This window comes from Nomascus leucogenys, chromosome 11 (genome assembly GCF_006542625.1).
Source record: "Nomascus leucogenys isolate Asia chromosome 11, Asia_NLE_v1, whole genome shotgun sequence".
NCBI classification, from domain to species: Eukaryota; Metazoa; Chordata; class Mammalia; order Primates; family Hylobatidae; genus Nomascus; species Nomascus leucogenys.
The window spans coordinates 104,877,605-104,902,855 of NC_044391.1; the positions used below are offsets into that span (position 1 = coordinate 104,877,605).

At 44.5% G+C, this 25,251-nt stretch overlaps 1 protein-coding gene across 11 annotated transcripts in view; it reads left to right on the forward strand.

Annotated features, from left to right (window-relative positions):
• Positions 1–25,251, forward strand: part of YEATS2 (YEATS domain containing 2) — a 135,224-nt gene that overhangs the window by 15,113 nt on the left and 94,860 nt on the right. For 7 of the 11 annotated variants that reach the window (XR_004032354.1, XM_030822878.1, XM_030822879.1 and 4 more), the window contains exon 2: positions 23,393–23,511. Coding sequence is in view for 10 of the 11 variants with exons in the window: in XM_030822878.1 (XP_030678738.1) it covers positions 23,393–23,511 (119 nt within the window). In the remaining variant the exon portion in view is untranslated. Of the gene's footprint in view, positions 1–7,027; positions 7,229–7,350; positions 7,446–14,549; positions 14,566–18,534; positions 18,557–23,392; positions 23,512–25,251 lie in introns of those variants that run through there. The other 4 variants (XM_030822882.1, XM_030822880.1, XM_030822883.1 and 1 more) reach the window with 4 other exon arrangements.

The following is a 25,251-nucleotide window of genomic DNA, read 5'->3' on the forward strand; positions in this document are numbered from 1 at the left end:
TGAGGCAGGAGAATCTCTTGAACCCAGGAGGCGGAGGTTGCAGTGAGCCAAGATCGAGCCACTGCACTCCAGCCTGGGCGACAGAGCGAGACTCTGTCTCAAAACAAACAAACAAAAATCACCTGCTGTCTTAATGGAATGAGGAGGGAAATGGACTATACCTGCCTTCTGCTTCTCTGCTATTTATTAACTGATAATGGAGACAGAAGGGATAGTTTCCTCCTAATTATGTTAGGATCTTTTTTGTTTTTTTTTGTTTGTTTTTTGTTTTTTGTTTTTTTTTGAGACAGGATCTCACTATGTCACCCAGATTGAACTGCAGGGGCACAATCATGGCTCATGGTAGCCTCAATTTCCTGGACTCAGGTGATTCTCCTACCTTAGCATCCCTAGTAGCTATAGGACTACAGATTCATGCCACCACGCCTAGCTAATTTTAAATTTTTTGTAGATACAGGGGATCTTGCTATGTTGCCCAGGCTGCTCTCAAATTCCTGACTTCAAGTGATCCTTCTGCCTTGGCCTCCCAAAGTGCTGGGATTACAGGCATGAGCCACAATGCCCAGCTCACATAAATCTCCTATACAAAATATAGATATCAACATTGTACAAGGAGTATAAATTAAGAGTCAGAAAAATCATTTGAGCTTTCCCAGCTATCAGATTATCATATCAATCAATATTAAGATTTTTTTCCTTTAAAACAGACTGCTTGCATTTTGGGTCACAAAAACTCAGACTCATTCAATATACAAACTCTGGCTACCCATTTTAATATAATGAGAACAGTTCTTTAGGCACATTTATGATGTAGGGTCCAAGGGAAAACAAAAGAGAGATTAATAGGAGAAAAGGCATACACATTTATTAATGTACGCAAGGACCTGTAGTCTCAGCTATGCAGGAGGCTGAGATGTGGAGGATCTCTTGGGCTCAGGAGTTCGATTCTAACCTGCGTTACATGGCAAGAGCTCTGTCTCTTAAAAAAAAAAAAAAAGTCTGTAAGACAAGAATCAGCCGAGTGCAGTGGCTCATGCCTGTAATCCCAATACTTTGGGAGGTCGAGGCAGGAGGACTGCTAGAGCCCAGGAGTTCGAGACCAGCCCTGGCAATCAATCCTAGCTACTCGGGAGGCTGAGGTGGGAGAATTGCTTGAGTCCGGGATGTTGAGGCTGCAGTGAGCACTCATTTTCAGCATTTTGGGAGGCCGAGGTGGGCAGATCACGAGGTCAGGAGATTGAGACCGTCCTGGCTAACACGGTGAAACCTGTCTCTACTAAAAAATGCAAAAAAATCAGCCGGGAGTGGTGGCGGGCGCCTGTAGTCCCAGCTGCTGAGGAGGCTGAGGCAGGACAATGGCGTGAACCCGGGAGGTGGAGCTCGTGGTGAGCCGAGGCAGTGCACTGCAGCCTGGGCGACAGAGCGAAGATTCCATCTCAAAAAAAAAAAAAAGAGAGAGAGATAGGGTCTCTCACTATATTGCCCAGGGTGGCCTGGAACTCCTGGGCTCAAGTGATCTTCCTGCCCCAGCCTCCAGAGTAACTGGGACTACATGCACACACCACTACTCCCAGCTGTATCTTAATTGAATATTTTTCATTTTCTACTTGGCATGGGTATAGAGACATAATTCTCTGGTATCAGAAAATAGCAGTGTGAGTAAAACAAACTCACACTCAGACTGGGATGAAGGAAGGTGTTAGGAAAACACTAGGGCTTGGTATGGGACCTTTGCCCTGAAGGTAATGGGGCTTCTCTAAGTAGGACTGCAGCTTTCCAGCTGCTTCCTGGTATGGCCGCTAAACTCTCAGGCCCTGGGGGCAGACTGCCTGGGTCTACGACCCAGCTCCACTCTTAGCTGTCTGACACAGCTAAATTACTCAATCTTTTTATGCTTCATTTTTCTCTTATTTAAAGTAGGAATGATGGCCAGGCGCGGTGGCTCACGCCTGTAATCTCAGCACTTTGGGAGGCCGAGGCAGGCGGATCACGAGGTCAAGAGATCGAGACCATCCTGGCCAACATGGTGAAACCCCGTCTCTATTAAAAATATATTTAAAAAATTAGCTGGGCGTGGTGGCACACGCCTGTAGTCCCAGCTACTTGGGAGGCTGAGGCATGAGAATCGCTTGAACCCAGGAGGCGGAGGTTGCAGTGAGCCAAGATCACGCCATTGCACTCCAGCCTGGGCGACAGAGCGAGACGCCGTCTCAAAAAATAAATAAATAAAATAAATAAAAAATAAAATAAAGTAGGAATGATAATAAAGTTGTTACAAAGATTAAATTTGTGAAGTGCTTGGAGCACTGCCTGGTAAGTAGTGTTATTAATAGCTAATATCCAATTATAACAATGTATGGGCTGGGAGCGGTGGCTCACGCCTGCAATCTCAGCACTTTGGGAGGCCAAGGTGGGCGGATCACCTGAGGTCAGGGGTTCGAGACCAGCCTGGCCAACATGGCGAAACCCCGTCTCTACTAAAAATACAAAAATTAGTCGGATGTGGTAGCATGCGCCTGTAATCCCAGCTACTCGAGAGGCTGAAGCAGGAGAATTGCATGAACCTGGGAGACAGAGGTTGTGGTGAGCCGAGATCGTGCCACTGCACTCCAGCCTGGGTTACAGAGCAAGACTTCGTCCCCCAAAAAATAACAGTAAAATAAAAAATAACAATTTATGGCCAGGTTACCACAGTTTCTGATTTTCCTTAGAAGCAGAAATTCAGAGTATTATGTGAAATTTGTCAATGTTTGAAATGTTGGCTCATTTAAAACAAAATGTGACCTCTGTAGGCTGTGACTATGCAATCTCTCTGAACCGTACTCTTTCATGGCAACCTCACCAGTGTTCATTAACTACCTGTTGACAACAGTACGTTGACAGTGCCACCCATCAGGTCTTTTCTGAGCCCCAAAGCCTTATGTACAGATTTAATATCTTCAGGGCCAGGTGTGGTGGCTCATGCCTGTAATCCCAACACTTTGGGAGGCCAAGGCGGGTGGATCACCTGAGGTCAGGAGTTCGAGACCAGCCTGGCCAACATGGTAAAACCCCGTCTCTACTAAAAATATGAAAATTAGCCGGGTGTGGTAGTACACACGCCTGTAATCCCAGATACTTGGGAGACTGAGGCATGAGAATCGCTTGAGCCCAGGAGGCAGAGGTTGCAGTGAGCCAAGATTGCACCACTGTACTCCAGCCTGGGCGACAGAGTGAGACTCTGTCTCAAAAAAAAAAAAAAAGTCTTCGAGTGGATGCCTCAAACTTAAAATGTCCCAAAGGGAATTCTTGATTCCCCCACCCCCAACATTCAAATCTGTTCTTCCTTCAATCTCCCCCCTTTCAGGAAATGACACCATCATCCACCATCAGCCACTGCTGGAAACCTGTGAGCCAACCCCAGTTCTCCCTCCTAACCTTCTCCCTCCAGGCCCACCTCCAGTGGCTGTGCAGGTGAGTGCTGCCTAAGGGAGCCTGGCTAGCCAGGAGCCTAAAACTAGCCTCTAAACACTTGCCAAGCTCCAGAGCAGAGCTGAGTCTGCCTGGAGGAAGGGGCAGTTTATCTAAGAGGCCATTTTGACTTAGTAGAGCCCTGTCCCCTTCCCTTCTCTCCCCAGTCTCCTCCAGTTCATCATCGTCAAGTCTTTTCTCCATAGTTCTTGTATCTATCCCCTTCCCACCATCTCCACTGCCAGGGTAAGCCACCCTCATTTTTTTTTTTTTTTTTTTGAGATGGAGTTTCCCTTTTATTGCTCAGACTGGAGTGCAATGGCACGATCTTGGCTCACTGCAACCTCTGCCTCCTGGGCTCAAGCGATTCTCCTGTCTCAGCCTCCCAAGTAACTGGGATTACAAGCCACCACACCCAGCTAATTTTTTTGTATTTTTAGTAGAAACAGGGTTTCACCATATTGGTCAAGCTGGTCTCGAATTCTTGACCTCAGGTGATCTGCCCATCTCAGTCTCCCAAAGTGCTGGGATTACAGGTGTGAGCCACCACGACCAGCGCCACCCTCAATTTTTGCTTGGATGACTGAAATTGCTTTCCAACTGTCTCACTGCTTCTATGTTCACATACCTCTTCATTCATTCCCCACCTACTCATTGGGGCAAATGGTTTTTTTTTTTTTTTTTTGAGATGGAGTCTCACTCTGTCACCTAGGCTGGAAAGCAGTGGCATGTGGCATGATCTTGGCTCACTGCAACCTCCACCTCCCAGGTTCAAGCCTCCAGAGTAGCTGGGATTACAGACATGTGTCACCACGCCCACCTAATTTTTGTATTTTTTTTTTTTTTTAGTAGAGATGGGGTTTCACCGTGTTGGCCAGGCTGATTTCGAACTCCCGACCTCAGGTGATCCACCCACCTCGGCCTCCCAAAATGCTGGGATTACAGGCGTGAGCCACCGCGCCTGGCCACAAGTGATGTTTTTAAAAGGGCAAATAGGCCGGGTGCGGTGTCTTATGCCTGTATTCCCAGCACTTTGGGAGGCCGAGGTGGGCAGATTACGAGATGAGGAGATCGAGACCATTCTGGCTAACGCAGTGAAACCCCGTCTCTACTAAAAATACAAAAAATTATCCAGGCATGGTGGCACGTGCCTGTAGTCCCAGCTACTTGGGAGAGTGAGGCAGGAGAATCACTTAAAACCCAGGAGGCGGGAGGTTGCAGTGAGCCGAGATCATGCCACTGCACTGCATCCTGGGCGATAGAGCGAGACCCAGTCTCAAAAGAAAAAAAAAAAGTTTCATTTTGGTGAATATTTGGGTAAATAGTTCAAAGCTGCAGTCTTATCAGAACTTTACCCTTCTCCCCCTTGACTTCCCAAGGTGGCCTACAGGATACAGGGGAAGCCTCAAGGCAGCGGTGGGAGCGGAGATCTGTGTGCAGGATTGTGAGCTATAGCCTGGGTTCTCACTGGCTTCTGCTGCTATGTCTCTGGTGACTTCTGGTCTCCACTGCCCTGCAGGCATCAGCTGCTGAGGTGGTTGGCTGGCAAGCTCATGAACTGTTGCTTTAGCAACTTCAGAGTTTGATGTCTCATCTTTCATCCCCACTCCTCCATCCCCGCTCCTCTCACCAGCTGACTTAGGGGTGCTTCAGCTCCACTGGTATCTTCAGTACTGCCCATCCTTGGGGTCTTAGCTACATTCTGTAGCCATTCCCTGGCCATCAGCCCACCACACGGCCTCTGCTTTAGGAAACCTGCCCCCTGGCACAGTGCCTGTTGGTCTGTCCGTGGCTCTTAACCATGCTACTTTCTGTACGCTGGGCAGGGAGCAACAAGAGAAGTCTGGAATTCTGACATACCTAATGTGCAAGCTGCAGCGCTCCAGCAGCACTGTTGCAGACTCCTCCCAACGCCATGGCCTGCTCCCGAGCCCAGCTGTGTGAGCCTTCTCACAGATTTGGACAGCCTTCCAAGCTAGACCAAGGGAAGTCAACTTCTAGCTTCCTTGGCACTTATCTGGGTATTTCTATGCTCTCCACCTCACTGTTAAACCCTAAGAGTAGGGGAACACCAACACACTCATCCTGACCTCTGACCTCACCCCCTTCTCCATGAAATTTATGTTTATCTCCCCAGTTCCTATTATCTCTTGAGTCTTAGCTTAAGGTTCAAGGAAGCCTTTCTTAATTTTTTTTGTTTTTTTGAGATGGAGTTTCACTTTTGTTGCCCATGCTGGAGTGCAATGGCTCACTGCAACCTCCACCTCCCGAGTCCAAGCAATTTTCCTGCCTCACCTTCCCAAGTAGTTAGGATTACAGGCATGCCCAGCCACACCCGGCTAATTTTTGTATTTTTAGTAGAGATGGGGTTTCACCATGTTGGCCAGGTTGGTCTTGAACTCCTGACCTCAGGTGATCCGCCCGCCTCAGCCTTACAAAGTGTTGGGATTACAGGCGTGAGCCACCGTGCCCAGCCAGGAGGATCTCTCGAGCCCAGAAGTGTGAGACTAGCTGTGGTGATAGTGAGACCTGTCTAAAAAAAAAACAAAATTAGGCTGGGGGCAGTGGCTCACACCTGTAATCCCAGCACTTTGGGAGGCTGAGGCGGGTAGATCACCTGAGGTCAGGAGTTTGAGAGCAGCCTGGCCAACATGGTGAAACTCTGTCTCTACTAAAAATACAAAAATGAGCCAGGCGTGGTGGCGCGCGCCTTGTAATCCCAGCTACTTGGGAGGCTGAGGCAGGAGAATCGCTTGAACCCAGGAGGTGGAGGCTGCAGTGAGCCAAGATCATGTCACTGCACTCCAGCCTGGCAACAGAGGAAGACTCTGTCTCAAAAAAAAAAAAAAAAAACCCCACAAAAACCAAAACACCATTTACATTTATTATGCATTGATAAAAACATTAAATATATAAAAATTTGGTAATATGTATGTAAAGTATTAAAAAAAAGTGAACTTCCTAAACCCACCACTCAGCTCCAGTAGTAAATCTTTACACAGTGAGAAGGGATTGAAGGGGAACAGAAGATCCCCGAAGACCAGTTGGGAGGCTATTTATAGTCTTGGGCAGAGAGATGACAGGGTCTTGGGTAGCGTGGTGGAGTTACAACGAAAGAGAATGTTGGCCTCAAGAGTTATTTAGATGGAAAACTGGACTTGGTTTGTCACTAGCTAGTGTGACTGAGATAAGTCTCAAGCCTTCCTTGCCTCAGTTTCTTCATCTGTAAAATGGGCTAGCAATAACTATTGTTATTTGTATACCCAGCACTTAGCACATGGGTTGGCACAAAGACGGCACACACAAACATCATAGTTACTATTGTGATTAATAGGGAAGCTCATACATGCTGCCAGAATGAATATTCAGTCAAACTTGGGGTTGAAATTCGCCAGCTTCTGGGGCAGGAAAGTGATGGACGACGATGCCTTTGCGAGAATCGACACGCACGCTGCCCAGGAAGTGGCCTCGAGGGCCGGGGTCGCAGCCAGGACCAGCCCCGCGCCGCCCCGCCCCGCCCCGCCCCGCCCTCATCCCTGGGAGCTCCGCCCCGAGGCCGCGCGCGCCGGCGCGCGCGCCCCGACGCGCCCAGCTGCTGACGTGCGGGGCGGAACGGGGCGGGAGGGCTCTACCGCGCCGTGTGCTTCCGCAGGTTGCGGGGATCGCTGGGGCCTCGTGGCAGGGCAGCTCCGCGGGGCTTCGCCCGCTCCCTCACCTCGCCGTGCTCTCTCGCGGCGCCCGGCGGAGCCCGCGCTGCAGCCGGAGACCCGGAGAAAGGGTGAGTGTTGGCGGGCGCAGGAAGGGACCGGCCGGGCGCGCGCCCCGCTCTCCGGGGCATTGTTTGGGCGGGGGCGGCGCGGGCACGTGCGCGCCCCTCCCCCATCGGCCGGCGGCGCGGCGGCGGGACCCGGTGAGGCCGCGGGACCGAGAGGAGGGCAGGGAGGATCCCAGGTGCGGGCCGGGGAGCCGCAGAAGCGGGAGCCTGGAATTGGAACGTGAGTTGGGGGCTTCCTTTTCAGCGGGGCGCTGCGCTGAGGGGATGCGGGTCCCCGAGCCACAGCGGTCGGAGCTTTCAGGATGTTAAGCTCTTGGCCTTGGAGGCAAGATTTGGCCCCAGCACCAGAAAGTCGTGGGTTTACCGAAAGGATCCTGGAATGCCCCTCCAACCTGTCGCCATCCCCACCGGCCCTCCCTGGGATGGAGGGGAGGGGTCAGAGAGGCTCTGGGGGTCCAGGGATGGCGCCGGGACCAACGCGCCGGAGCTGCGGGCAGTGCGGGGCGGAGTGGAAGCCTCGGAAAGTGAAGACTCCTGCAGGAAAGGCTGGCTTGAAGGGCTGTGGCCAGACTGCAGAAGACAATGAGGTTCTCTCCGTCATGAATGTGATTATGTTAAGAAATAGAAACCAGAGGAAGAGAAATGCCATCAGCAATCTTACAGGCCTGACACATCATTTTTTTTAGTTTGATGTTCGCTAGTATTTTCATCTAAGCATTCAGCAGTTACAGAGTTGACCCACGTTTTCCATTCCCTTTTCTCGCTCACATGTAAAAAATGCGATATAATATAGTATTCCGCAATATCATTTTCCCTTTCTTAATGAGTAGAGGATATTCAGCGTAGAAAAATTTAAAAATACAAGCAAAGCCAGAGAAAAATGCCCGCAGTTTTACGGTCTAGAGATACTACCCTTGGATGTATATTCCTGTTTGTGTATACTCTTTAAGAGATAGGGCAGATGATGCCCTGATTAGGAGTTTAGTTTTCCCGGGAAGCCTTTGAAGGTTTTGAGAAGGCGAGTAGCATGATCCGACTGCTATGTAGAGGAAGAGGGCTGGGGAGGAACCTACGAGGTCAGTTACTGTGCTCTTTGCAGTAGCTTGGACTAGGCCCATGGCAGGGAGATGGGGAAGTATAAACAGATTTTTAAATGTTTTAAGGTAGAATGAACAAGACTTGGATTGGTGAGGGAATGGTGGGAATCTTTGCTTTTTTGATTTTTGTTTTGAGCAACTGAGTAGATGGTGGTGCTGTTTACTGAGATGAAGAGTGGAAGAGAGAAATTTGAGGTGGGAAAAACGAATTCTATTTTAGATGTATTAAATTTTAGATGCATGTTAGTTATGAAGTTGGTGTCTTGAGGCAGTTGGAGGTAGAGGGCTGGAACTCAAGGAAAAGAGAGGCTAGAGCTAGAGATAAAAATCTGGGAGTGGCTGGGTGCGGTGCTCACACCTGAAATCTCAGCACTTTGGGAGGCCGAGGCGGGTCGCTTGAGCCCAGAAATTCTAGACCAGCCTTGGCTACAAGGCAGGAATGACCCCGTCTCTTAAAAAAAAAAAAAAAATTGGGAATGATCAATACGTACGTAGATGATATTCAAAGGTATGGTGCTGTGTGAGATCACTAAGGGGAAAGAGTGTAGAGAAGTGAAAAGGGCTCAGACACTCAAATACCTGTGGGTCTGGTAGAAGAAGAAGGTTGAGGAAAGGACACAGGAAACAGCAAGTGAGGTAGGAGAAAAAGCTGGTATCATGGCAGCCAGAAGAGGTGTTTCTGGAAGATGTTGAATTGGTCCTTTTATCAGGTCTTCTGAGATGTTCATTGAAGGTTGTCAATTGGATTTGGCAACACGGAGGTTATTGGTTTTGGTCATTGGTCTTCCTGTCCATAGTTCTGGAAGTGGGAGGTGGGAACCAGATTAGAATAGTTTAATGGGAGGTGAGGAAATGAAACTAATGAGTGCAAATTAGAAAAAAAGTGCCCCATTTCCATCTGCCCCAAAACTAAACTTGATCGATGAAAAATGGAAAAATGGTGTCTTGTGTTTTTTTTCATTTATTGATTACTAGTCTGTTTGAACATTTTTTTCACATTTATTGGCTATTTGTGAATTTCTTTTCCTGCTCTCTGGCATCTTTTGTTATTTCCTAATTGATTGTCAAAAATTCTTTAGATATTAAAAATAGGTAGCTTGACATACAGCATGCAGAGTTCTCCCCACATGTTTCTCAGTTTCAGATGCTTCATGTTGATTCAGCGGATGCATGATAGTTTGCTGTGGGTTATTTTTTATTATAAAATCCATAGGAAGAGGAGAACTAACATTTAGGTTGTAGATCTCTGAGTGCAGCCCACATATGATGTACATTACCATGTACTTTCTTAGGATAGATTCTCAGAAATAGTTGGTCCTGTCCTCTTCTCATCAACCATGGATTTTTATTTGAATGTTCATTGTCACGTTCTTGGATTGTTCCCCATCTCCCTGCCTTGGTCCTGCTCTGCTTTCAGTCTCTTTTCTATCGTGATACCCAGTAGACGGTGGGAGTTGCAGTTTTCTCACAGAAAACAAGACTTACGAAGCAGATTTTTTCTTTTTCTTTTCTTTTCTTTTTTTTTTTTTTGAGACAGAATCACAGTCTGTTGCCCAGGCCTGTGATCCCAGCTACTCGGGAGGCTGAGGCAGGGAAATTGCTTGAACCTGGGAGGTGGAGGTTGCAGTGAGCGGAGATCGTGCCACTGCACTCCAGCCTGGGCGACAGAGGGAGACATCGTCTCAGAAAAAAAAAAAAGGCAGATAGAAAAAGCCACGTGCTGTATGATTCTATTTATACGAAATGTCCAGAAACAGGCAAGTTTATCCACACAAAAAGTAGTTGCCAGGGGGATGAAGGGAGAGGAGAATTGAGAGTGACAATTAAGAGGTAAGCGGTTGCTTTTTGGAGTGATGAAAACGTTATGGAATTAGATAGTGGTGATTGTTGTGCAACTTTGTGAATATACTGAAATCCACTGAATTGCACACTTTTAACTGGTGTGTGTGTGTATATGTGTGTGTGTGTGTGTGTGTGTGTGTATATATATATATATTTTTTTTTTTTTTGAAACGGAGTCTCACTCTGTTGCCCAGGCTGGAGTGCAGTGGGGCGATCTCAGCTCACTGCAAGCTCCACTTCCCGGGTTCACGCCTTTTCCTGCCTTAGCCTCCTGAGTAGCTGGGACTACAGGCACCTACCACCACGCCTGGCTAATTTTTTTTTTTTTTTTTTTTTTTTTTTTTATCAGAGATGGGGTTTCACCATGTTAGCCAGGATGATCTCAATCTCCTGACCTCATGATCCGCCTGCCTTGGCCTCCCAAAGTGCTGGGATTACAGACTTGAGCCACCACGCCCGGCCGGTCAATATATATATTTTTTGAGACAGGGTCTGTCTCTGTCGCCCAGGCTGGAGTGCAGTGATTGCACTGCACTGATAGGTCATTGCAGCCTTGAACTCCTGGGCTCAAGTGATCCTCTCACCTCAGCCTACCAAGTAGCTGGGACTGCAGGTACACACCACCATGCCCAGCTAATTTTTTTCTTTTTATTTTTCAGCAGAGGCAAGGTCTCCCTATGTTGTCCAGGCCGGTCTTAAACTCCTGGGTTCAAGCAATCCTCCTGCTTTGGCCTCCCAAAGTGCTGGGATTACAGGCACATGAGCCACCACGCCTGGCCTAAAACAGTACCTTTTAAGTTAAGTGAATTTTATTTCAATTAAAAAAGTATATCCACACTCTCAAATAAATTAAAACTTAAAAACAAAATACATAACAATTGCCAATAAAAGCACTGCAGGTGAAGTTCAAGCCCCTCCCCACTGCATTCTCCTCACCCTCAGCTTTCATTACAGCCACTTAACAGGTTCCCCCACAGCTCACTCCTCAGACAAGCAGGATAAACAGCCCTTACCTAGAACTAGTTCTACCTCCCCATGTCTGCAGTCATCAAAGTTCACATGCCTGAACATCTCACAGTTACTTTCCAATGGGCTCATATTTCACCTCTACCTTCTCCACTTACTGAAATGCTCTTCATCCTTCAAGAATCAAATTCCGACTCATCCATGAAGTGAACTCCAGCCTTTGAAAGCTTTTTTTCCCCCCCTAACTACCACAGAACAGATGATATGGAAACAATCTGCATTAGGCCAGGTGCGGTGGCTCATACCTGTAGTCCCAGCACTTTGGGAGGCCAAGGCAGGTGGATCATCTGAGGTCAAGCGTTTGAAACCAGCCTGGCCAACATGGCGAAACCCTGTCTCTACTAAAAATACAAAAATGAGCCGGGTGTGGTGGTGTGTGCCTGTAATCTCAGCTACTTGGGAGGCTAAGGCTGGAGAATCACTTGAGCACGGGAGGCAGAGGTTGCATGAGCCAAGATTGTGCCATTGCACTCCAGCCTGGTCGACAGAGTGAGACAGCATCTCAAAAAATTAAAAAAAAAAAAAAAAAAAAAGAATTTACCTTAAAAATCTCAGAACCCTTAAACATCCCAACATGCCTCATTCTTCCAGAAAAAGTATGTTGAACTGGTGGGGTAAAGGAATGGTAAAAGTGGCTGGGCGCCGAGGAGGGTGGATCACCTGAGGTCAGGAGTTCGAGACCAGACTGACAAATATGGTGAAACCCCGTCTCTACTAAAAATACAAAAAAATTAGGCAGACGTGGTGGTCTGCGCCTGTAGTCCCAGAGGCTGAGACAGGAGAATTTCTTGAACCTGGGAGGCGGAGGTTGCAGTGAGCCAAGATTGCGCCACTGCACTCCAGCCTGGGTGACAGCAAGACTCTGTCTCAAAAAAAAAAAAAAAAAAAGGAATGGTAAAAGTTACCTAAAGTCAGCTCTCCAGGTGCATTAATGGATAGAAGCAGTGGCATGGATAATTTAGAAGAGCTGTTTTATCCTACACTCTTCTGTGTGCTAGTTTGCAAGGTTGTAGACAGAGTACTGGCCAGAATGGATTCTGGGGGCTGACCATATTAGCAAATTGTGTAGTCTTAAAGCCGTTTTATTTATAGGAAAGTTGGTGTTTTTGACCTGGAAATACATAAGACTGAAATAATAAGACAGTGTTTTTGAGCTCAGCTGTCCTTTGCTCAGCTCTTTACATGTCATATTAGAAATGTCCCACAGCACGTCACTCCTAATGACCAGACCTCTCAGCTTCTCGCCATTCAGGTCCAGTATAAAATTGTGATTATTTTTACTTAAAAGACCTGTTTTTGTTTTGGATGCCAGATGAGTTAAAGAAAAAGTGATATGTTAGCCAACAAATGGGAACATATTCAAAAGGTTTTGTGTGTCAGACCTGACTTAGAATAATTAGTATAGCATTTTTTTTTTGTCAGTACTAACTGGTGAGAATCAGAACAGAATCTTCTCTCTCCTAGAGTTCCCTTGGTCTGAGGCTTTCCTTTAGTAGAGGTTGGTGCAAAAGTAGTTGCGGTTTTTACTTTTGCGCCAACCTAATAGATACTTCTCATTGTTTCTGTTATAAAATGAGCATAATTTTGGAAAGACGATCAGGTGTATTTTATTTTTCAGTTCTTTGTATCAGTGGGACGTGACAGTGTTATGAGTAATGTTTAAATAGGTGGAGAAATTTTAATTGACATTGAAATATACATTTTGATTTTTTTGGTAGGGCTTCTGCATGCCTAATGATTTTCTCAGTATAATATTAAAATGGATCTATATTCTTAGAGTGTACATTGAACAGTCTTTGGGAAGCGTGGATGGTGTTGGGGTGAAGCTGCTGCCATATTTAGTTTTCAAAATAGAATTCAGGAAATGGATCATGCGTATTTGGATTACTGAAAGTCAGTTTCATTAAAATGTTCCTAAAGGGGCCAGGCATGGTGGCTCACACTTGTAATCCCAGCACTTTGGGAGGCCAAGGCAGGCGGATCACCTGAGGTCAGGAGTTCAAGACCAGCCTGGCCAACATGGCAAAACCCTCTCTCTACTAAAAATAAAAATAAAAAATAGCCAGGCGTGGTGGCAGGTGCCTGTAGTCCCAGCTACTCAGGAGGCTGAGGCAGGAGAATCACTGGAACCTGGGAGGCAGAGGTTGCAGTGAGCCGATATTGTGCCACTGTAATCCAGCTTGGGCAACGGAGTGAGACTCCATCTCAAAAAAAAAAAAAGCCTCCTAAAGCTTCAACAGTAGACTTGTGTAGTACAAATCCCCTTCATTCTGATCTCCCCACTTTGGTTTTTAGGATTTAGCCTTTGTTCATTCTGTTGGTTTCTTTTTCTGTTGCTGGCAATAAAACTTTCCATTATACTTTTAATACCCTGCTGGATTGGATTTGTATGTGCATTTGCAGTGAAAGCTGGTCTGCCATTTTCCTCTGATGGTGACTTTTGACCACATGTCCATAGGTTTGGAGATGCTGTGTTCTCATTGTTGTTAGTTTTTAAATGGTCTGTTATTTTAGTTTTAATTTCTTCTTTGAGTCATGAGTTATTAGAAGAGTGTCTTATTTTCCATATCATGGTAAGTTAGTATTAATTTTTATTAACATCAGAATGTGGCTGTAATATTTCTACATTTTGCAGTAATTGAGACTTTCTTCATATCTTATTATATGATTTACATTTTATGAACTTTTTTTTTTGAGGCAAAGTCTCACTCTGTTGCCCAGGCTGGAGTGCGGTGGCATGATCTCAGCTCACTGCAACCTCCACCTCCTGGGTTCAAGCAGTTCTCCTGCCTCAGCCTCCCAAGTAGCTGGGATTACAGGTATCCACCACCATGCCCAGCTAATTTTTGTATTTTTAGTAGAGACGGGGTTTTACCACATTGGCCAGGCTGTTTCAAACTCCTATCCTCAAGTGATCCACCTGCCTCGGACTCCCAAAATGCTGGGATTACAGGCATGAGCCACTGCATCCAACCTTAATGAACTTTTATAGGTATTTTAAAAATATTTTTTTCTGTTGGGTTCAGAGTTGTGTGTATTTGTTAAATGTGGCTTGTTAATCACCAGATATATATCTGTGTCATCTTTTTTGTTTGTTGTGTTTGTTTTGTTTGAGACAGGGTCTGGCTCTGTCACCCGGGCTGGAGATGCAATGCCGCGATCTCAGCTTACTGCAGGTTCCATCTCCTGGGCTCAAGCAATCCTCCTACCTCAGCTCTCCAAGTAGCTGGGAGTACAGGTGCTTGCCACTACTCCTAACTAATTTTTGTATTGTTTGTAGAGACGGGGTTTCACCGTGTTGCCCGGGCTGGTCTTGAACTCCTGAGCTCAAGCGAGTCACCTGCCTCAACTTCCCAAAGTGCTGGGATTACAAGCGTGAGCCACCACACCTGGCCTATCATCTGTATTTTTATATGTTGTCTTAATATTTTAAATTTTATATAGAGATGTGTGATTTCTTAAACTTTCCTTTTTCTGTTTGTATATGTGTTTTGATACTATATTGTTAGATGTATAGTTTAAGATGTATTTTTGTGATTGTGCCTTTAAATAATAACATCATCATTATCATGTTTTTTTTTTGCCTTGAACTGTATTATTAATATTGCTTTGCCTACAGTCTTTTTGTTTGCATGTGTCTGTGTATAATAACTTTGTACATTCTTTTAAACATTTAGCTAAAGAGGCTTTGAAGATGTAGCAATATCAACAAATGGATTAATGATGAAAACTAATGTAAGGTAGTAGTTATGTTCCCTGTGGGCATTTATATTTTGGCAGATATTTTAGTTAATCCTTCATTTATGGCCGGGCGCAGTGGCTCACCCCTGTAATCCCAGCACTTTGGGAGGGTGGGGTGGGTGGATCACGAGGTCAGGAGATGGAGACCATCCTGACTAACATGGTAAAACTCCAGCTCTACTAAAAGTACAAAAAAATTAGCCGGGCATGGTGGTGGGCGCCTGTGGTCCCAGCTACTCAGAAGGCTGAGGCAGGAGAATGACGTGAACCCAGGAGGCGGAGCTTGCAGTGAGCCACTGCTGCACTCCAGCCTGGGTGACAGAGCAAGACTCCGTTTAAAAAAAAAAAAAAAAAATCCTTCATTTATTTATCCAGATAGTAATGTTGAGCGCTTCCAGGAATTTTGGAGGAAGAAGGTAGGGAGAGCTGTGTTGGATGGGGCACGGTCAAGGAAGGCCCCTGATAAGGTGGAGATTTCAGCTGGAATCTGATTAAGCTAACCTGAGAAAAGAGTATTCCAGGTAGAAGGAACCATAATTCCAAAAGCTCAAAGGAAAATCGGGAGTATGTTTGGGGAATAGAAAACCAACCTGTCTGGATCTTAAAGATTAAGGATGGAGAGGGAGACAGGGCGCAGTTCACATCTCTTAGGTCATGTTAAGGAATGAAAATTTGTTCTAAATGTTATGAGAAGCTATTTGAAGGATTCAAGCAGGGGATGACATGATCAGAGAAATACTCTTATAGTCCTTTTCTAAAGTGAGGTATAGTTTACACACAGTGAAATACAGATTTTACATGTACAGTTGGGTGTTTTTGGAATTGCATATACATACCCACCTAACTTACACTCTCATTAAGATTAGTGGAACACTGTGGAAAGAAGCCAAGACAGGCAGATCACCTGAGATCAGGAGTTCGAGACCAGCGTGACCAACATGGAGAAACCCCATCTCTACTAAAAATACAAAATTAGCCCGGTGTGGTGGCGCATGCCTGTAATCCCAGCTACCTGGGAGGCTGAGGTAGGAGAGTCGCTTGAACCCAGCAGGCGGAGGTTTCCGTGAGCCGAGATTGTGCCATTGCACTCCAGCCTGGACAACAAGAGCGAAACTCTGTCTCAAAAAAAAAAAAAAGGTTAGGTGGAGCATCGGTAATCCAAAAATCTGAATCTTAAATGCTCCAAAATCTGAAACTTCTTAAGCACCAACATGATGCCACAGTGCAAAATTTCACACCTGACCTTGTGACTGGTCACAGTTAAAACACAGTCAAAACTTTGTGTTATGTTTTGAATTATTTAAAATGTTACCTTCAGGCTCTGCGTGTAAGATATTTATGAAGCATAAATGAATTTCATGTTTAGATTTGTGTTCCTTCCCAAAGATATCTTATTATGTATATGCAAATATTCCAAAATCCAGAACAGTATGAAATCTGAAACAATTCTGGTCCCAGTCATTTTGGGTAAGGAATACTCAACCTGAATAAAATATTTCTTTTTTTTTTTTTTGAGATGGAGTCTTGCTCTGTCACCCAGGCTGGAGTGCAGTGGCACAATCTTGGCTCATTGCGAGCCCCGCCTCCCGGGTTCACACTATTCTCCTTCCTCAGCCTCCCAAGTAGCTGGGACTACAGGTGCCCGTCACCACGCCCGGCTGATTTTTTTGTATTTTTAGTAGAGACAGGGCTTCACCATGGTGTTGGCCACATCTTATATGATGTGTTTGCAAAACAGAATGGTAGAGTCCTAGGACTGGCTTCTAGGATTCTACATCTTCCCTGACTTGAGAGCTAAGACCTCGAATTTCCAGTGACTGTACATTACATCATCTTTATGGTTTTTATTATACAATTTTCTTTTCAAAATTATTTTTCTCTTGGGGTTTATTTTAAACTATAAAACATTAAATGTTTTGTTTGGGGCCAGAGGTGGTGGCTTACAAATCTCAGCACTTTGGAAGGCCAAGGCCAGAGGATCTCTTGAGGCCAGGAGTTCAAGACCACTCTGGGCAACATAGTGAGACCCCCGTCTCTTCAAAAAAATAAAAAGATTAGCAGGTATGGGCACACACCTGTAGTCCCAGCTACTCGGGAGGCTGAGGCAGGAGGATCACTTGAGCCCAGGATTCCAGGGTTGCAGTGAGCTATGTTTGTGCCACTGTACTCCAGTCTGGATGGCAGAGTAAGACTCTGTGTAAAAAAATTTTTTTGGACAGGCGCGGTGGCTCACACCTGTAATCCCAGCACTTTGGGAGGCCGAGGCGGGCGGATTACAAGGTCAGAGATTCGAAACCAGCCTGGCCAACATAGTGAAACCCCATCTCTTATAAAAATAAACAAATTAGCTGAGAGTGGTGCAGACACCAGTAGTCCCAGCTACTCAGACAGTTGAATAGCTTGAACCCAGGAGGCAGAGGTTGCAGTGAGCCAAGATCGTGCCATTGCAATCCAGCCTGGGCGACAAAAGGTGAGACTCTGTCTCAAAAAAAAAAAAAAAAAAAGTTTGGTTTTCTTTTTGGTTTCTAACCTTTGACAAAAACTCAGACTTGGTTATGTTATTTGAATGGATATGATATATTTTAATTGATAGCAATTACTTCTATAAAGCTTTGTTTTCTTGTGTTACTTATGGAAAAAATCATTTATTTTCTATATTTAAATTGACAGCATTTACTTTTTTTTTTTTTTTTGAGATAAAGTTTCTGTCACCCAGGCTGGTGCGCAGTGGCATGATCTCGGCTCACTGCAACCTCTGCCTCCTTGCAGATTCAGGAGGTTCTCGTGCCTCAGCCTCCCGAGTAGCTGGGACTGTAGGCATGCACTACCACGGCCGGCTAATTTTTGTGTTTTTAGTAGAGATGGGGTTTCACCATGTTGGCCAGGCAGGTTTCAAACTCCTAATCTCAAGTGATCCACCTGCCTTGGCCTCCCAAAGTGCTGAGATTACAGGCCTGAGCCTCCGCATCTTGCCCACATTTACTTTTTATGAGGCTGTTTTAATGAGATAAAAAGTTTTTTTTTTTTTTTTTGAGACGGAGTCTCGCTCTGTTGCCCAGGCTGGAGTGCAGTGGCGCAATCTCGGCTCACCGCAAGCTCCACCTCCCGGTTCACGCCATTCTCCTGCCTCAGCCTCCTGAGTAGCTGGGACTACAGGCACCTGCCACCACGCCCAGCTAGTTTTTTGTATTTTTTTTTTTAGTAGAGACAGGGTTTCCCCATGTTAGCCAGGATGGTCTTGATCTCCTGACCTCGTGATCTGCCCGCCTTGGCTTCCCAAAGTGCTGGGATTACAGACGTTAGCCACTGTGCCCGGCCCGAGATAAAAAGTTTAAATTGGAGAAATGGATGACGGTAGTCTTAGTCCCAGCATTACATTTATTTCCGTATTCAGTTTTTGTCTCAGAGTATAGAGAAAATTCTTTCTCACAGTCAAATTGTATATGGTAACAGATTTTTTTCCTAACAGTTTGTAGTACCATCTCAGTATTTTCAATTTCAACTGATTCAGAACCTAAAGAGGATTAGCTGGACATTTTGTTTCAAAGTTGAATTGACCATATCTAACAACTGCTCATGTTTCCTTTTCATAAAATCTACAAGTCAGACAAGAAGAGTCCAGAAGGTAATATTATCATTGGTCATTTGTTACACATTCTGTTCACTTGTTTATTATATCACCATGATAGCATGCCTCAGCAGATGTGCCTAGTCTTAGCTAGCTAGCATTTACTTGCATGTGACATGTACACATTACACATTATTATTCTTGTGAGACAGAAGCAGAGCTGGTTTATTTTTAAATGCCCAGTACAGAGCTAAATCCTCTTAAATGTGTTTATAAGAAGCTCAAATATATGGCCAAATGTGACAAGAAAAGCTTTATTCTAAAGGCTGCATAAAAAATGAATTATCTTGGCAGCACAAATGAACTCATTGTTGGTTTCTTCTTTTCTGCCCACCCCCTACCCAAATTCCTCTCTTTTCTCTTCCTAGTCTTACAGTTTTACACCAAGAGTCAAAGAGAGGGGTTTTTTTTTTTAAGTCCCTTAAGTGAGGATAAAATAAAAATAACTTTTCTTCAAGGATCCCCAGCCATTTTAGTGGGAGCCACCATTATTCTTGAGATTACTTGGGAGGTAGGATAAGAATATACAGATTATGAAGTCTGTAGAATGGATAAGTGAAGATGATGCTGGAGGGGTACTCATCTTTGTAGATAATCTCCTATGACTCTTGGCAAACTGTGGAAGACAGGTACCTGCTGAGGAAGTAGTATGGTACAAGGACAAGTTTAGGTTTCTGCTGGGCTATATCCACCTCTGATTCTAGGTTTATGTGTAAGTAGGTGTTTTTAGATTCCTATCTGCATTAAGGAAGAATAAATTAAGCTTATTTTTTTTTAAGGTTGTCTTTTTATGTAACAGCCCAAGATTTTCTGAGGCTAAAATTAATTGCAGACCAAATGGAGAAGGCTGAGGAAACAAGACCTTACTTTCACTTTTTAAAAGCTTTAAACAGCCAGGCACAGTGACTCACGCCTGTAATCCCAGCACTTTGGGAGGCCAAGGCGGGCGGATCACGAAGTCAAGAGATCGAGACCATCCTGGCTAACACGGTGAAACCCCGTCTCTACTAAAAATACAAAAAAAAAATTAGCCGGGCGTGGTGGAGGGCACCTGTAGTCCCAGCTACTCAGAGGCTGAGGCAGGAGAACAGCGTGAACCCAGGAGGTGGAGCTTGTGGTGAGCCGAGATCGCGCCACTGCACTCCAGCCTGGGAGACAGAGCGAGACTCCGTCTCAAAAAAAAAAAAAAAGCTTTAAACATAGAACATAATACATAATAGTTGGGTTCTGGGCCTGTCCAAAAATAGTCATTTATATTCTGAATTATAGCAGGTAACAGATGAATATGAACAAACATTAAATGGCTTGATTCATGATGTTTACAAATGCTGGGGGCGGGGGTTAGAATATTTTTAAGGTTAGTGATATAACAGCAGATAACAGCTGTAGGAAAAATGTTCTCTCAGATATAGGACTTCCATATGTAACATTACATAATGAGCCACTCTCTTAGCTGAATCAAGTGAGTCTGTTTCTGAGATGGGTGAAAGAACTGGACTAAGAGCTGAGGAACTTTTAAATTGTGTGTTTTTTTTTTCTTTTTTTTCTCTTTTTTTTTGAGATGGAGTCTTGCTTTGTCACCCAGGCTGGGGTGCAATGGCACGATCTTAGCTCACTGCAGCCTCCACTTCCTGGGTTCAAGCGATTCTCCTGCCTCAGCCTCCTGAGTAGCTGGGATTACAGGCTCACGTGACCACGCCTGGCTAATTTTTGTATTTTTAGTAGAGACGGAGTTTCACCATGTTGGCTAGGTTGGTCTCGAACTCCTGGCCTCATGATCCGCCTACCTTGCCCTCCCAAAGTGCTGGGATTATAGGCATGACCACTGCGCCCAGCCTAAATTGTTATTTTTGTTTTAAGTTTGAATGAATACAAAATGAGTATTTTTGAGTTAGCATTTTACGTTCTTTTATTTTATTTTATTTTTTTTTATTTTTTGAGACAGAGTCTCACCCTGTCTCCCAGGCTGGAGTGCAGTGGTACAGTGTCGGCTCACTGCAACCTGCCTCCTGGGTTCAAGCGATTCTCATGCCTCAGCCTCCCGAGTAGCTGGGATTACCAGCATGAGCCACCATGCCCAGCTAATTTTTTTGTATTTTTAGTAGAGACGAGGTTTCACCATGTTGGCCAGCCTGGTATCGAACTCCTGACCACAGGTGATCCGCCTGCCTGAGCCTCCTAGAGTGCTGGGATTACAGGTGTGAGTTACCGCACCCAGCCTAATTTTATTTTAAAACATGTTGTTACCTCGGTAACTCTGCCTCTGGCTAGGTAATCTTCCTTAGTGGTAGAGCAGAGGTTTGGAAATGAGAGGTTTGAAAATCTGGTCTCTTTCATAGATTAACACTGTAAGGGATAATCTAACCACCTTGGACCTGTTTCCTTATCTTAATCAATAGATCCAGGCTGCGAAGAAAGGGAGCCACCAGCCACAAGTAGTTATTGAGCCTTAGGATTGTGGCTAATACTAATACAAATTTTTTTTTTTGTTTTTTTGAGAGAGAGTTTCGCTCTTGTTGCCCAGGCTGGAGTGCAGTGGTGTGATCTCGGCTCGCTGCAGCCTCTGCCTCCTGGGTTCAAGCGATTCTCCTGCCTTGGCCTCACAAGTAGCTGGGATTACAGGAGACCATCACCACGCCCAGCTAATTTTTGTATTTTTAGTGGAGACGGGGTTTCACCATGTTGGCCAGGCTGGTCTGGAACTCCTGACCTCAAATGATCCTCCTGCCTCAGCCTCCTCACATGCTGGTATTACAGGCGTGAGCCACCATGCCCAGCCACTAATACAAATTAAGATGTCCTGCAAGTGTAAAATAGACACCAGATTTTAAAAACTTGGTAAAAATATAACGTAAAATCTAATTGGTGATTTATTTATATCAATTACATTGTTGGGATGATAATATTTTGGATATATTGGTTAGGTAAAATATATTGTTAAAATTAGTTTCACCCATTTCACTTTACTTTTTCAAACGTGCCTCCGGCTGGGCACAGTGGCTCACGCCTGTAATCCCAGAACTTTGGGAGGCCAAGGCAGGCGGATCATGAGGTCAGGAGTTTGAGACTAGCCTGGCCAATGAGGTGAAACCTTGTCTATACAGAAATTACAAAAATTAGTTGGGTGTGATGGTGCATGCCTGTAATCTTAGCAGTACTCAGGAGGCTGAGGCAGGAGAATTGCTTGAACCAGGGAGGCGGAGGTTGCAGTGAGCCGAGATTGCGCCACTGCACTCCAGCCTGGGCAATAGAGTGAGACTCTGTCTCAATCAATCAATCAATCAATAAGAAACCTGGCAGCTAGAAAGTTTAAATTCTGTATGTGGCTCATGTTATATTTTTATTGGACAGCTCTGGTCTGGATGATATTTCTGAAACTGACTCATGAAATACGTATCATTGCTTGATGAAGCACTTTGGAAGAGGAGCACTATCCAATAAACTCGTGCAGTGATGCGAATGTTTCATATCTACACTGAACAGTGTAGTTGCTACTTGCCACGGTGGCTCTTGAGCACTAATTTTTTTGAGATGGAGTATTGCTTTGTTGCCCAGACTGGAGTGCAGTGGCACGATCTCGGCTCACTGCAACCGCTGCCTCCCGGGTTCAAGCAGTTCTCCTGCCTCAGCTCCTGAGTAGCTGGGACTACAGGTGCCCACCGCTACGCCCAGCTAATTTTTGTAGTTTTAGTAGAGACGGGGTTTCACCATACTGGCCAGGCTGGTCTAGAACTCCTGACCTCGTGATCCATCCACCTCTGCTTCCCAAAGTGCTGGGATTACAGGCATGAGTGACGACGCCCGGCCCAGAATTTTAAATTTTTTTAAATTTTAATTTAAATAGCCACATAAAGCCTAGTGGCTAATGTACTAGGACAGTGAAGGTCTAGAGGATTTATGGGATTTTTTTTTAATGGGATTGTTTTTTGTTTTTTTTTTTTTTTTTGAGACGGAGTCTCGCTCTGTCGCCCAGGCTGGAGTTCAGTGGCGCAATCTCGGCTCACTGCAAGCTCCGCCTCCCGGGTTCACGCCATTCTCCTGCCTCAGCCTCTCTGAGTAGCTGGGACTACAGGCGCCCGCCACCATGCCCGGCTAATTTTTTGTATTTTTAGTAGAGACGGGGTTTCACCGTGGTCTCGATCTCCTGACCTCGTGATTCGCCCACCTCGGCCTCCCAAAGTGCTGGGATTACAAGCTTTAATGGGATTGTTTTATTCAAAGACTTGTGTACGTGGGACTTATTTACCATATTGCAGCCTTGTTAATTAGTTTAATATAAGTCTATAGATTTCTGTTTATTGTAATAATGATCAGTAATAGTGATACCTGCTAAGTACCAGAGAAAGGATCTGTATAATCAATTATTTATTGAGCCTTTAACTATGTTGCTTATATTTTCTAATATGCTGAAGGCTTAGTGAATTCTAAGACACTGTGTGGGCTAACCATGTTTTCATCAAAGTCTGGTTCCTTTTTTTTTCCTTATGAGGGCTCTTCTGTGAAAGCCAGGCTCCTTTTGAAAAGTCTGAACAATGTGCTACTTTGTTCAAGGATTTTTCTCTTGAAAGGGAAACCCATGCTTGTTAACAGATGATTATGATTTTTTTTTTTTTTTTGGTGGAAACTTTTAGGCTTTTGGCCTTAAAAGAAATATGTATATGTGTGTATATACACATACACACAGACTTGCAAGTACCAGTATTATGTAATATTTATTTATTTATTTTGTTTGTACACATACATTTGTTAAGTGCTGGTATGCAGTGTTACTTACTACAACCCAACTATTTAACTTAATAATTAAAAAATTATTAATTTATCGTTGCTTCACAGTGAAGAACTGAATGTCATCATGTCTGGAATCAAGCGAACCATCAAAGAAACCGACCCTGATTACGAGGATGTATCTGTGGCCCTTCCAAATAAGCGGCATAAAGCAATTGAGAATTCAGGTAGAAATCCTGCCTTAGGAAATTATTTCTTTATTGACATATGCCTCTGCTAGAAAACTTATAGGAACTAGAATGAAATGAATTTCCACTGTTGTGTATAATTTGAAGGGGTTTGTGAGAGAGATTAGCTAAGGGATCTGTTTAATAGTAATACACCATGTGTGCTGTACAAAGTGGAAGAAGATCTGGCAGGAACATGATCAAGCAGACAGTGAAAGCGAGACAAACTGAGTTTTAGCGATCACTGTATGTTAGGTGTAATCATAAAGTCTATGATGTTTAAAGGTGTGCTATAATCGTGAGATGGTCATAGGTGGTACATGGATTAAGGTTTTTAATTTTAATAGGTAACGTTTTAATGTATATAGAAAAAAGAATGATCTCATCAAACTTGTAGTTTCATAGATACAAGGATAAAGCTAAAATTATTTTCAAATGCTTAATTGTGTTAATTAAATGTGTCATGGTTCTCAGATGTGGTAGGTGTCTTGAAGGCATATGAATGGTAGAAGATTAGGAAATCGATCTAGTTCAACCCCTGTACTTAGCTAATAGTAGGTAAATTAAGGTTCAGAGACATCAGATTTCTTATTTAACATCATATAAGTAGTTGAAGAGCAAATTATCAACTGGGTGTCTATTGTTCCTCAGAATGTCTTAAGCAAGCTTTAAAAAATTGCTAAATTTACTTTTTTTTTTTTTTTTTTTGAGATGGAGTCTCATTCTGTCCCCCAGGCTGGAGCGCAGTGGTGTGATCTCGGCTCACTGCAAGCTCTGCCTCCTGGGTTCACGCCATTCTCCTGCCTCAGCCTCCCGAATAGCTGGGACTACAGGCGCCCGCCACCATGCCTGGCTAATATTTTGTATTTTTGGTAGAGACGGGGTTTCACCGTGTTAGCCAGGATGGTCTCGATCTCCTGACCTCGTGATCTGCCCACCTCGGCCTCCCAAAATGCTGGGATTACAGGCGTGAGCCACTGCGCCCGGCAACGCTAAATTTACATTATTAAAACAAATTATTACCGAACTTCATTAGTGTTTATTTAAATAATCTACCTAATACTTCTAGCAGGGTAAAGAAGGCGTCAGTCGTAGCTCAGATGTTGCAGTTCCACATAGGATCCGTAGAGTGGAAGTGGTGAAGAAAATTCCTGTTTTTGTAAGAGCAGTGAAGTCCTACATATCCCCAGAAGATCTGTATAGAAGGAAAATTGTTAAATCCAATCCCAAATAATGAAAACATTTCACTGCAACTTTCCCTCCTCATTCAGCTGTAATTTTAGAGAAAATGCCATTTCCTTTCAATAACAAGCCAAATAAATGTTAGAGTGTTATGTAACTTAATTCATTACCCAAGAGCTTCACATGGCATAACTTTTTAAAATAAAAACAAGAATAGGGAAAAGTGATTGTTTTAATAACACTGTAACTTCAGTTTAAATTGATCGTAAGTTCCAAAATACCCCCATTCAAGCAGGGGCAGTTTTTTGTCTGTTACTGAGTGACAATCTGCTATTCTTTTTCTTGGTGTCCATGCTGTACCTAATGCTAACCTTTTTCCCCCCGCAGAATTTTTCTCAAAGCAGATTTGGTGGGATGCTTCTCTTTGCATATGTAGTTTTGTTTTGTTTGTGTCTTTTTTTTTTTCCACTCTGTCACCCAGGCTGGAGTGCAGTGGCATGATCTCGGCTCACTGCAACCTCTGCCTCACAAGTTCAAGCGATTATCCTGCCTCAGCCT